Below are 13,925 nucleotides of genomic sequence, written 5' to 3'. Positions count from 1 at the left end.
TGAAAGCTGCTTGTACGGGGGCGAAATATCATCTGCTTTCCGTACTCCTTGTATTCCAAACTTCTCTTGACGGCGTTTACCTGGCAACACAGAAACGGTGAGCTGCCCGGCGGTGGTGTGCCGGATAGACCCTCCGACGATGAAGTCAGTCCACTAGAGGAAGGAGAAGACTGATAGAGAGAGTATTTTCTCTTGGGGAAAAAGTTGCATACCTCTAACGTTCGTCTTCCACCATATTTCTAGGCTGGCCATGCACCCTCAAAATTGCGCGCGCACTACCTCTGCTGTCCTTCCCTGGACAGGTGACAGTGCTCGCCTCCCACCACCTTACGCGTGTAAAGGCTTAGTCCTTCCACCAGTACACGCAGAACTGTCCAACGGTATTGAGGCGTGCGTGGAGCAGATGTCCTCTCCCTCGCGCCATTGGCCCAGGTGGCACACCTGACCGGAGTACCACGACCGGCCTATCCCTACAGAGGAACTGTCACCACAGGCACTCAACCGAGCTATGCCCCACCGGACTGCCCCTTGGCGAAGGGGCAGAGGGGTGATGCTCATGGGCCGGGCTGGTATTGACCGGTTCATCGTGGCACTCTGGTCACGAGGCATGTCGGCCTCCGTCTGTTTTACCTTCATCCGAGGTTATCTGGAATCTGCCCATCTCAGCTAACCGGTCAGAGACATCCCTCACTTGTCCATAGTTTAGCCCGAGCTACCCGTAGCTCGGTCTCGGCACTTGGCTGTGTGCCCTGCCAAATGTTTGTTAGTCGCAGCTCGGCCAGGCTTAATTCACGCCCGGTCAGCCGATCTTTTCGACCGAGCAAAACAGACCCACCGGGCGTCTCAACGGAGGAAATAGCACGGCGCCGTGAGGTCTGTCAGGACTCGCCCTATCTTAGTCAAATTACAAAGGAAAAAAATATCAAATGATGCCCAAATATTATCGCAACAACTCAACGATATAGAAAGTAAGTACATCAAATAAGAAATTTCTAACAATTTTTGTCATATGCTAATTACTAACCGGTAACATAATAAATTATGTAATTTAATTTGATCGAAATATTAAAGTAGAATATCATACCATTTTCTTAAAAAAACTATTCTACATTTTCGATGTAAATGAAAATATATTAATGTCTAATGTTATATTGTTCATCATGCAAGATATTCGCAGCACATAAAACGAAAATCAACAACCCTTGATATATAAAAGTATATCACATATTGATATTGATGCATTTTTACACCATTAATATGCAATAATGGGTTCAATAAATTTGTATTATGAAATGAATTATTAAATAAAAGTGTGTAATTGTGCAATTAATTTCATACATTCAATTGTATTAAAGGTATAGATTATATAGAAAATTGAGGTGAAAAGTTGATAGAAAAAAATTTGTGTAATACTACATATTTAAAGGGCTTTTTTATTATTTATTATTTAAGATAAGATTGTGATTTTAACAATCTTAATGTTTATGTTTATAAAATTTCTCATTTATTAAATTTTTTAGCCAAGTATGTATTCATTTCTTGTTTAGTTGTATTTTGAATACAGATCAATTTACCTCTACAAGTTCTCATACTTTATATAAATATCACATATCAATTTAAGAGACAGGTATAATTACAGTATTAGCAGTTGATGAAAAATTACGTGTCACATGCAACACACGTGTCCAACTACTACTAAATTTAAAATTGACAATTAGGTAGGGACAATTTAAGAATAGAAAATGGTATGATAAATTATTAACACTAAATGAATTGTAGACTTTATACAGTATATAATAGTATAAATAAGGCATAATCATTAGATGCTTTTTATTTTATTTAAATAATGATACACAAATAGAAAATTTATATAGAATTTTCATACATAATAATGTGATTTAATATGCACATTTTATTTTAAAACAAAACAACTATAAAGATGAATTTATTTACAACAATAGAATTATTATATTATTCTTATAAAAAAAATGGTATGATTTTTATATATATTTTATTTTGATAAGGCACGTGCATCGTGCGTGATTGTCAACTGTGCAGCATAAGGTAATGGATTATGGGTAATACCCTTTTAAGAACAAGAGAGTAGGTCGCTTGATATGAGCTTCAGTTGTTTGATTTATTTATTCATTTGCCTATCTCCCAAAAAAACAAAAAAAAAAAAAAAAAAAAAAAAAAAAAAAAAAACACAATAAAGGAGAGAGAATATTTTTTACCAAATTTCTCACGAGGACGAGCTCTACAAAATTTGGGCCAGGTCATTCCAGGATTGTATATTCCACTGGGGAGGGTAAACCCTATGGTATACACACTTTTATGTGTGTACTATATACACCTTATTATAAATCACATAATTTTATATAAAATTTTGTAATATCAATCACGACATAAGTAACCTAACCACAAATTAACGTAATAAAATATTTAAAATTTTGTGATTTGTGTAATAAAAGTTTGTGGTTTGGTTATGCGTTTTTTTTTTTTTTAAGTCAATTTATGGCGAGATTACGTATTTTGTTATTGATATAATGAAATTATAGCAATTTATGATAAGATGAATATAATACACACATTTTTCTCATTCCAGTAAATAATAAAATGCTAAGATTCTCTTTTTTAGTATTGTATCTTGGTCAACTTGTTAGGCTACCCACGAGACTGAGATAGCATTGCAAAGGAATCACGTTGAGTTGAGTTTTTTTAGTATTCAAGCTTGATTTGTGTGTTTATTAGGTTCAAAAATTCAGTTTCAGCTCCGTTGAATAACTAATCTAGTTTGACTTGAGCTCGAAACTCGTTAATAAATTTTGAAAAAATAGTATAAGATAGAATAATGAAAAAATAATTGTGTATTTGAACAGATATATATAATTTTGAATAAATAGACAAAAAATTGAACATATAATTTTTTTTTTTAAACAGATAGATATAAATTTGAATAGATAGTCAATGAAAAGTCAAACAGATAAAAAAAAGCCAAAAGGTAAAATTGGAAATAAAATATTTTCCAAGACTTCTCATCAAATTATTGCACAAAGCGTGGACCTCTCATATTTAATGTGTAATAATTTGAACATAATTAAAAATAAAATATTGATAAAAAAAGAAAATAGGGAAAATTACCAACACCCCTCTTGAGATTTGACTAAAATACGGATTCCCCCCCGAAGTTTGATAAATTACAAATTGCCCCATAAGGCTTATATTTGCATAACAAATGAAGGGATAATTCGTTATGCAAATATAAACCTCAGGGAGCGGGATGTAATTTTTCAAATCTTAGGGAGGAATATGTATTTTAGTCAAATCTCGAGGGGGTGTTGGTAATTTGTCTAAAAAAATTATAAATTCGAACATATACTGATTTTGTCATTATTATTATTATTATTATTATTATCATTATTGTATTAAGAGAATACATAACAAATTATTTTCTAAATGTGTTTAGATTAAGAGAACCTAAATCTAAAAGTAAAATTACAAAAATAAAAAACATCATTAAATAAGTGAATCTAAAATGAAAATAAAAAGGTTATTAAAAAAACAGTGTCACAGACAAAAAATATGAAAATTAAAAAATTTAAAACAAAAGTTTGGAATAATAAATCAAACCAAACATCGTAAGCTTCTCTTTTTTTAAATCTTTCTTCATTAATCTCTAATTCTACACAATTTATTCACAAATTCCTTTCAATTTTTTGTGAATTTAATAACCTAATTAAAAATAGTACATACTATTGAGATTCTTTGAACTCATATTTTCATTATATCAAATCTGTAGCTTACACTTGTTTATATACTGTATCTAAACTATACAAAATATATAATCTAAAACAAACTCTAAACAAACTAACTAACTCATAACAAACTAGCTAACCACCATAACTAATTACATTGTAGCAAGTTCGTAGAATACTAGGCTTACAGATCTGTGATGGTGCAGCTCTCACAGACAAAGACAGCTGTCTATGAGATGGTGATGAAACTGATGATACTTCTTCAGCCCGCCTCAAGCTGATAGGGGAAGGAAACACTAGCAGCTTGTCACGAAGGTAATGAAATCTGGAAGGAGAAAGAGGCTTAGTGAAAATATCAGCTACCTGATCCATGGTAGGAATATACTTAAGTGTCTACAACAAACATTTTCAATAATAAACTAAGACTCTGCAAAACACCTCAATTACGACAATAATTGTACTTTTTTTTTCTCCTCACAAAAAAAAAATTACATTATTAGAAAAAATGGATTTTGAAATTCATAATAATAAGATATCGCCTCAAACTCTTACTTATCAAAACATTTTTATTACAATGAGTTATAATGGTGAGCAAGAAGAAAAATAAAAAGACGGTGAAATGAAAATTATAGAAAATTTATTGGAACATGCTCTCCAAACAAAGTTAGATGAGTTGAAGCAAGAATTGTGCTATTTTTTTTGAAGTTTAAGAAAAACAATTTACCTTATGCACATATTTTAGTGAAATTACAAAGAAAAAAAAATCAAATGATTCCCAAATATTATCGCAACAACTCAATGATGTAGAAAGTAAGTACATCAAATAAAAAATTTCAAGTAATTTTTGTCATATGCTAATTACTAACATGTGACATAACAAATTATGTAATTTAACAATTTTATAAAAGTGACCCCGCAAACACTTAAGCATAGATATATATAAATATCGTGAAAACAATTATAAAATTTCTATATCGATTGAAATATTCCATTTTCTTAAAAAATCTATTCCACATTTTCGACGTAAATGAAAATATATTAATGACTAATGTTATATTGTTCATTATGCAAGATATTCGTAGCACATAAAACGAGAGTCAACATCTCTTGATATATAAAAATATATTATATATTGATATTAATGTATTTTTCCACCAATAATATATATGTAATAGTAAGTTCAATAAATTTGTATTATGAGATGAACTTTTAAATAAAATTGTGTAATTGCACAATTAATTTCATACATTAGAAAAGTGAGGTGAAAAGTTGATAGAAAAATATTTGTGTAACACTACATATTTAAAGGGCTTGTTTATTGTTTATTATTTAAGATAAGATTGTGATTTTAACAATCTAGCTATAAATTAATATTTATGTTTATAAGATTTCTCATTTATCATGTAAATTTTTTAGCCGAGTATGTATTCATTTCTTGTTTAGTTGTGTTTTGAATACAGATCAATTTACCTCTGCAAGTTCCCATACTTTATATAAATATCACATATCAATTTAAGATACATATACAATTACAGTATTAACAGTTGATGAAAAATTATGTGTCACGTGCAACACACATGTCCAACTACTACCAAATTTAAAATTGACAATTAGGTAGGGACAATTAAGAATAAAAAAAGGTATGATAAATTATTAACACTAAATGAATTGTAGACTTTATACAATATGTAGTAGTATAAATAAGGCATAATCATTAGATGCTTTTTATTTTATTTAAATAATGATATACAAATGGAAAATTTGTATAGAATTTTTCATATGTAATAATGTGACTTAATATTGCACATTTTATTTTAAAACAAAACATCTATAAAGATGAATTTATTTATGACAATAAAATTATTATATTATTCTTATAAAAAAAATTGTATGATTTTTATGTATAAATAAAAAAATTATTTATTTTGATAAGGCACGTGCATTGTGCGTGATTGTCAACTGTGAAAGATTAAAAAATGACTCGGAGCATAATGGATTGTTTGGCATAAATTAAAAAAGTCAAAAAGCCACTATTCTATTTAAGTTATACCATCTTATTTCAATCACATCACATCTCTACCACATCACTTCAAACCCAACCTATACCCAACCTATATTTCATAAAAAGTCAAAAAGTACACTTATTTAAATCATCCCAAACAACCCTGGCTCACCAATCCAAGTTTTGTTTTTAGATGTTATTTTTGTTTGCTTTAAATTTTGTTTGTTCTAGACCGTTCAACATTAAGCGATTAAAGAGTGTTCCATTTTTCGAAGAACAAGAGAGTGGGTCGCTTGATATGAGCTTTAGTTGTTTGATTTATTTATTCGTTTGGCTATCTCTAAAAAAAATAAAAAATAAAAGAAGAAGAAGAAGAAAAGGGAGAGAGATTATTTTTTACCAAATTTCTAACGAGGACGAGCCATACAAAATTTGGGCCAGGTCATTCCAGGATTGTATATTCCACTGCGGAGGGTAAATCCTATGGTATATGCACCTCATTACAATTGACATAATTTTATATAAAATTTTGTAATATTAATTACGAAATGTGTAACTTAACCACAAATTAACAAATAATATATTCAAAATTTTGTAAATCGTGTAACGAAAGTCTATGGTTTGGTTACGTCTTTTTTTATTAAGTCAATTTATGGTGAGATTATGTATTTTGTGATTGATATTATGAAATTTTATGAAAAAATTATATCAATTTATAATAGGTAACATATAATACACACGTTTATCTCATTCCACTAAATAATAAAATGCTAAGATTCTGTTTTTTAGTATTGTATCTTGGTCAATTTTTTTTTTTTTGAACAGCAAAAAAAAAAAAACCCTTTATTGATGAAAATAGCCAAAATGAAATTACATCAAAAAAGGAAGAGGCAGTGCAAAAGGCATCAAAGCAAACCTCACAATCCTAACTAGGTTGGCACCGTGAGGACAGCCTAATCATTTGCCAGCATACCACAAGGTTGAAGAGAAAACAACCACAAGAATACATAGAAAAAACCAAAAACAATCCACCAAGACAAACTCCCCTCTGTAGACCGGCTCCCACTGCAATACTGTAATAGTCCACCTACATACACCATCACAGCAGCTAGCCTAGCAACAGACCATTCTCACAACCAGCACACAAAACTCCCTCTGCATCAGTCCAGTGCATACAGAATCCACAGCTTCCAACAGAGTCTAGTGCATACTCAGATCCCAGACCTCACCCCAATGCAAAACCAGAGCAATATGCAGGCCACTGACCAAAGCATACACCTCCCAAACCCAATCTGATGCCTTAGAGTAGAAATACAATCCTCTGCTAAGAAAGCAGACCAGAGATGCTTGTTCTAAGCAAAAACAATCCCAGCAGATCACTGCCACTACCTAAGCAGAGCAAAACAGAACAGACCCAAAGCAACCTCACACTGAGCAGGCCTCCCAGTAGATCTCCCATCCCAGCAGACCTCCCAACAACCCAGCAGATCCCATCTCAGCAGCCCTCCCAGCAGCACGCTTCACACTGAGCAAAACCAGCTGCCCACACACCAATGCAAACCACATTCCAGAGATGCAGCCATCCCAGCAGCAAAAAACCCAACAGACCTCACCAATGCAGACCAATTCCAATGCCTTAGAGTAGAAATACAATCCTCTGCTAAGAGAGCAGTCCAGAGATGCTTGCTCCAAGCAAAAACAATCCCAGCAGATCACTGCCACTACCTAAGTAGAGCAAAACAGAATAGACCCAAAGCAAACCTCCCAACAACCCAGCAGTTCCCATCTCAGCAACCCTCCCAACAGCAAGCTTCACACTGAACAAAACCAGCTGCCCACACACCAATGCCTAACTCAGCCGACACCCTTACTGCAGAACCTTACCTGTTGCAGATTATTCACAAAATCAGTTACTAAATAACCTGAGCGGAAAGAGCCATCATCTTTGCACCACATCGCAACTCGCACTTTAATGACCTCACATAGCTCCTCAAAATTTGGATGAATGCCCTTAAAGATACAATCATTTCTTAATTTCCAGATGGACCAAATCACAGCCAGAGGCATGGCCTTTCAAATCACCCTCTCTTGTTTTTTCAGCCTTGTACCAACCCACCAATCAAAAAGACAGTGCACAGTACCAAGTTGTACCCACTGCAAACCCCACCAATTTAGCATATGTGCCCAAACCTTCCAAACAAAAGGGCAAAGAAGAAGCACATGATTTACACTCTCCACTTCTTCATTGCAGAAAGTGCAACTCACATTGGCCTCATCAGAGAGCGCTCTAATTCGTTGCAAAAAGCTGGAGGTCTTTTTAGCCTTCCTTTCCATGCCAACCAACCAAAGAATTGAGCTCTATGTGAAGAAACATTGTTCCATAACAGATCTGAAACCTTACACACTGTACCAAAGGAATTATCGCACCACTTATAAACAGAGGACTCAGTAAAGTTACCTGATGGTTCTGCTTTCCAATGCAAAGCATCAGCCATACTTTCCCTAAGGGCTGGAGCATTACTCAGTAGCAATTTCAATCTATTCAAATCCTCCACCTCCAACTGAAAAATTGATCTTTTAAAATTGAGGTTCCACTCCACTCCACTCCACCCCACTATTTCTTCTAGAGTGCATCAAATACACAGAATCAAACTTTTCCAAAGACAAGGAATATAGCCTAGAGAAAACTCCCATCAAGCACACATTATTACACCATGTACCTCTCCAGAACAGAGTGTTTTTCCCATCCCCCATCACTGGAGCAGAGTTTTCTTTAAAGAATTCCACCAGATCCGGTCTGGTTCTAGCAACACCCAAGATGTTAGCCCATATACATGAGATCCTAGGGTTATCAACAGGTTCTGGACACCACCCTACACCCACCTGATTGTATTTGTTATATATCACCTATTTCCACAGAGCATTAGGTTTAGCCCCAAACCTTTACCACCATTTCAATAAGAGGCACTCAGTCATGAGTCTAACCCTTTTAACCCCTAGACCCCCCTGCTGTTTGCTTTTAGAAATCTCCTTCCATTTGACCAAATGTATTTTCCTCCTAAAGCCATCCCCACCCCAAAGAAAATGGGATTAAATAGACACATATTCCTTAGCAACCCCTGCTGGCATTTTGAACAGAGATAAATAATAAATAGGTAAGCTAGACAACACAGATTTAACCAAAGTCACCCTACTAGCAAAGGAGAGGAATCTTCTCTTCCAAGAGGAAAGTCTTTGTTTGTATTTGGGTAACACTGGCTGCCAAGTCCTCTTTCTTCTTGGATTTGTACCTAGAGGGAGTCCTAAGTACTTTAGGGGCAAACTTTGGTGAAGACAATTGAACTTATCAGCAAATTCCTTGGATGCTTCAACTGTTAACCCAACACCACACACCACACTCTTGTGGTAGTTAATTTTTAGTCCGGACAACACTTCAAACCATCTCAAAATTCTCTTTAAGTTATTGACTTCCCCCCAATGAGCTTTACAAAATAGAATTGTGTCGTCCGCGAATCGCAGATGAGAGATCCTAAAGGCACTTGAACCAACTGCTGCCCCTTTGATCAACCCCAACTGTTTTGCTCTTTCTAGCAGGATATTTAGGCCTTCAGCCACAATGTTAAAAAGGAAGGGGGATAGAGGGTCACCTTGCCTAAGACCCCTTTGCGTGCTAAATTCTGAGGTTGGCGAACCATTTACCAAAATAGAAACTCTGGCTGTTGAGACACACTCTCTCATCCAACTAATCCATTTAACCCCAAAACCAAAATTTGAAAGCATAGTAAATAAGAAATTCCAATTGATTGAATCATAAGCTCTTTCAAAGTCCAACTTTAGGACAATGCCACTCTTTCGATTCTTCATCCAGCCATCCACAATCTCATTGGCTATCAACACCCCATCTAAGATGTTTCTACCCTCAATGAATGCTGATTGTGCAACACTAATAATTTTAGGCATCACAGTTTTGATTCTGTTAGCTAATACTTTTGCCAATATTTTATACAAAGAGCCAATGAGACTAATAGGTCGGTAATCATTCAAACTAGAGGGGTTCTCATTCTTCGCAATCAAAGCAACAAAAGAACTATTTATATCTTTGACCAGTTTTGCATTTTGATGGAATTCTTGCATGAATTGCAACACATCTACCTTGATCACCTTCCAACACTTTTTAAGCATCATAAGATTAAACCCATCAGGTCCAGGTGTTTTGTTACCTTCACAACTCTTAACTGCAGCTACAATCTCATTTTCCGAAAACTCAGCTTCCAAGAGCTCAACAGCTTCTCTATCCCCAATGGATACGAAAGACCCAGATAGCCTTGGTCTATTGCACCATGGTTCAGTAAATTGGTTAATAAAATGCTATTGAACTGCAGCCCTCACCTCCACAGGATCCTGCTTAACAATTCCATTGACTGCTATTGAGCACAGAGAGTTTCTGATTCTCCTAGAGCTGGCCATAATGTGAAAAAATTTTGTGTTCCTATCCCCTTGTGTTGACTACTTCATTCTGGATTTTGTATCCATGTCCATTCCACCATTTTACTTAGTTTCCAAGCTACACCTTTAGCCTCTCTTCTGCTAGCTTGCTCTGCCATAGATAATGGTCTTTCTTCAGCACTTAAATCAAGTGCATGAATCTCCTCTTCAACTTGTTTAAGTTTATGCTCCACATCACCAAAGACTTCTTTAGCCCACCGTTTCAAAGCCAGTTTTAGTATTTTGAGCTTCTGAAGACATTTGAAACCAGCCCATCCCATCACATTAGCTTCTAACCATGTATTTTCCACAAAAGATCTGAACTTTGGATGTAGGGTCCAAGCATTTAGAAATCGAAAAGGAGTTAGACCCCAATCTCTCTCATCCTCCCTCAACAAAATAGAACAGTGATCTGAGACCTTCCGGGGCAGCCCCCAAAGCTTAAAATTAAACATTTGTAGCCATTCTGGATTAAGCAAAAACCTGTCAATTCGACTCCACTTTTTCCCCTCCTGAGAATTACACCAAGTAAATTTTCTTCCCCTCATTGGTAAATCGACCACTTCAAGATTATCAATTAACTCATTAAACTCCCTCATACCTTTATCTCGCCTAGAACTCCCCTTCCTTTATGATATACTCATGATCTCATTGAAGTCCCCTCCCAAGCACCAAGGTTTATCGTATACCAACTTTAATCGAACCAAGCTATCCCACACCGCCTTTCTCCTCCCCATATCATTCGGCCCATAAATATTTAAAATCACACACTCAAAACTATTATAGAGAGTACCTAATAAAATTATGAAGTTCCTGTTGCTGCAGCAATCAACCAGTTGAAATACTTCTAGGTTCCAGATGCATAATAGGCCACCAGTAGCTCCTACTGAATCAACTGCCATGAAATCCATTTGATCTCTGCCCCAAATTGATCTAACAAATTTTTCATCAATTGTGGATCTCTTAGTTTCTTGTAGTAGCACTATATCAATCCTTCTTTCACAGAACACTTGTTTAATCTTCCTTCTTTTCCTAGGCCTTCCTAACCCTCTTACATTCCAAGAGATAAGCTTCATAAAAAGAACATTTTTCAACTCCTAAAACCCCCGGGTAGCTACTTAACAAGCATCCCCACCCCTAATCCTCATTTTTTCTTTGTCATTGACTTCTAAATCTATTAGTTTGTTGAGGACAACATCGTCATTCCCTTCACAGCTCACACCAAGAATACGCCCAATTTAGAGTGATGCTTCAACCTCAGCGAGTAATAATCTCCTATTGTTTGCTTCAGATGCCGCTGAGAGTGAGGGGGTGTAGACACCCCATTTTTTATTGACCTTAAGACTCAGACGTCTCCGATTGAGCGCTTGGTGATGTTGCATATTGTGCTCGTTCTGAGGTTGCGGAGTCTTGGCTGCGAGCCTTGCCTCCAAACTTCGGGGCTCTTTTGTGCTTTGCCTCGGTTTGTGAACCAGGTCCTGTTTTCTTTGTTTTCTCTTCCCGAAGGAAGGGAGAGATCTTGTAGATCATCTCTCAGTGGCCGTAGGCTACGTTTCGTGGTCGTAGGCCATTTTTCCCGTTTGGAGCCTTAGTTTCCAATTTTTCGGAGCCGTCAGCCGCGTGCCTCAGTTCGGGACCGCTTAACCACCTCTGTTTGCTCCAGTTTTTGGCATACACCTTATTTCCTCCCTTTTGAGGGACACTGTGGTCCGAAAGACCAACTTCGTGGTCGAACGCCACTTCCGGTGCCTAACAGCCTATTTTCAGGGCTCCAAACTGTGTGTTTTAGCCCCCGAACCTCCGTTTTGCATCCGTCTTGATTCATTTTTGGTGGAGGCCTTATTTTCATTGTTAGAAAGGTTGTAGGAGAGTGGGAGGCCAGCAATTTTTTTGAAAAGCTAGCTTTTTTTGGTCAAAAGTAATTCAGCATGAATCCGGGAAGGAGGAAAACATCTGCGCGGCTTCACCGAAATGGGCATAACTCCTTGCACAGGAGGAATTAAGATATGAGGCCACCACTGTTGGAAAGATTATTTCTGGGGCTTCATTTTTCACTCAAGAATCTCCTAAGGACAAGTTCGAGTGGGGGAGATATGGTTGGTTGAAGTCCGTTTGGACCGAATCGGCGCGGCTTCACGAAAACTGGCATAACTTTTTGCACAGGAGGAATTTTGATCCAAGGTTTGCGGCATTGGAAAGCTAACTTCTAGGGCTTCATCCTAAAGGGTGGCTAGCCACTTTGACCCTTTTGACCTGGTCGGCCGGCCACCTGAACTGGTCGGCCGGCCACTTGCCTGGCCGGCCGGCCACTTGAACCTTTTGAACCTGGCCAGCCGTTTTTGCCCTCCTGAGTGTGTTCCAGCTGTGCCAGCTATTCTGCACTTGACCCACTGTCTGAGGGTCTCCCCTTTTGGGGGAAAATTTGAATTGGTTTTTTCCCCCCATTCTCCACCCCTTCTCCTCTATATAACCAACACCCCTCCTCCATGATTAAGGGTTAGAAAAACCAGCTGGAGCATACACCCTTCCCTCCTCCATTGCTCTCCATTTTCAAGCTCCAAACACCCATTGTTCTTGACCTTTACACTACACCTCCAAGCCTACAACCTCCATAATTCATTCCAGCAACTTGAGGCTGTTTTTCAGAGCTTAGGAACACCATTTCTTAGACCAAAAGCTGCTGAAGACTTGTGCTACAAGGGTGAGTCCCTATTTCCTCTCCTTTTGTTCTATTTTGCATGCAATCTTAGCCTTTGTTGCTTACATTTTTGGGCTCCGACCTGAACTTTAAATAGTCATATTTTGAGCTCCTTTTCATATTTGATCAAGGACCTCTTGCTGTTTGAGGTCTCCTACTGCGACTTGCCTCTTTATCTCTCTTTTAGGCCTATTTTTGCATGGTATTTTAGTCTTATTTTTGAGCTGTTTTGGACTTGGTCATGAACTGTAAAATGTCTTTTTTTGAGCCCCTCTTCAACTTTATTGAAGGGATCTCCTTTGTTTGAGGCCAGCTGCTACCACTTGTCTCTTTATCCCTCTCTTAGGCCTTTTTCTTGCATGTTGTTTTAGCCTCACTTGTGTTTATTTTTGAGACTTGATATAAACTTTAAAGTGCATTTTTTTGAGCCCCTCTTCAACTTTGATGAAGGGATCTTTGATATTTGGGGCCAGCTGCTGTCCCTTGTCTCTAATCTCTCTTTTAGGGCCATTTTTGCATAATAGATTAGCCCTATTTGTGTTCACTTTTGAGATTTATTATAAACTGGAAAAAGTCTCATTTTGACATCATCTTCATGTTTGATTTAGGGCATTTTCCTATTTGAGCTCATATGCTTCCTTGTATGCTTGATTGTCCCTTATTTTGAGCCTTACACCTAAGCTCTTGTTGCATGCTTGGTTTGGCCTTCTAGCCACTGAAATCCAGTGGATTTTCAGTGGCTAGCACACTATTTTGAGCCTCCAAATCAGAGGGGGGTGACCCCCTCTCACCTTGACTTGTTTGGTGGTCATTTTTGGCCTTCCAAAGAGACCCTATCTTGCATACTTTGAAGTCACTTTCCAGGGTCAATTTGGTGAGTTTTAAGACTACCATATTTGATTTTCATAGTTGTTTATTCCATGCTAAAGGTCTACATTGCATGTGCTTAATAACTCCTTGCATGGCCCTCCAAAGTAACTCATTA

The 13,925-nt window shown here is 36.7% G+C and overlaps 1 protein-coding gene across 1 annotated transcript; it reads right to left on the bottom strand.

Moving 5' to 3' along the window:
- Nucleotides 1-10,268: 10,268 nt before the first annotated feature.
- On the bottom strand, nt 10,269-10,841 carry LOC145795687 (uncharacterized). The gene has a single exon (XM_082880547.1). It carries the CDS (start codon nt 10,839-10,841, stop codon nt 10,269-10,271), a length of 573 nt encoding a protein of 190 aa, XP_082736673.1.
- Between the last annotated feature and the right edge of the window lie 3,084 nt (nt 10,842-13,925).

Source organism: Camellia sinensis, chromosome 7, assembly GCF_055761805.1.
Source record: "Camellia sinensis isolate YWXY chromosome 7, ASM5576180v1, whole genome shotgun sequence".
Classification (NCBI taxonomy): Eukaryota; Viridiplantae; Streptophyta; class Magnoliopsida; order Ericales; family Theaceae; genus Camellia; species Camellia sinensis.
The sequence above is the reverse complement of the archived record's forward strand: the minus strand, read 5'-3'. Positions and strand labels throughout refer to the sequence as shown.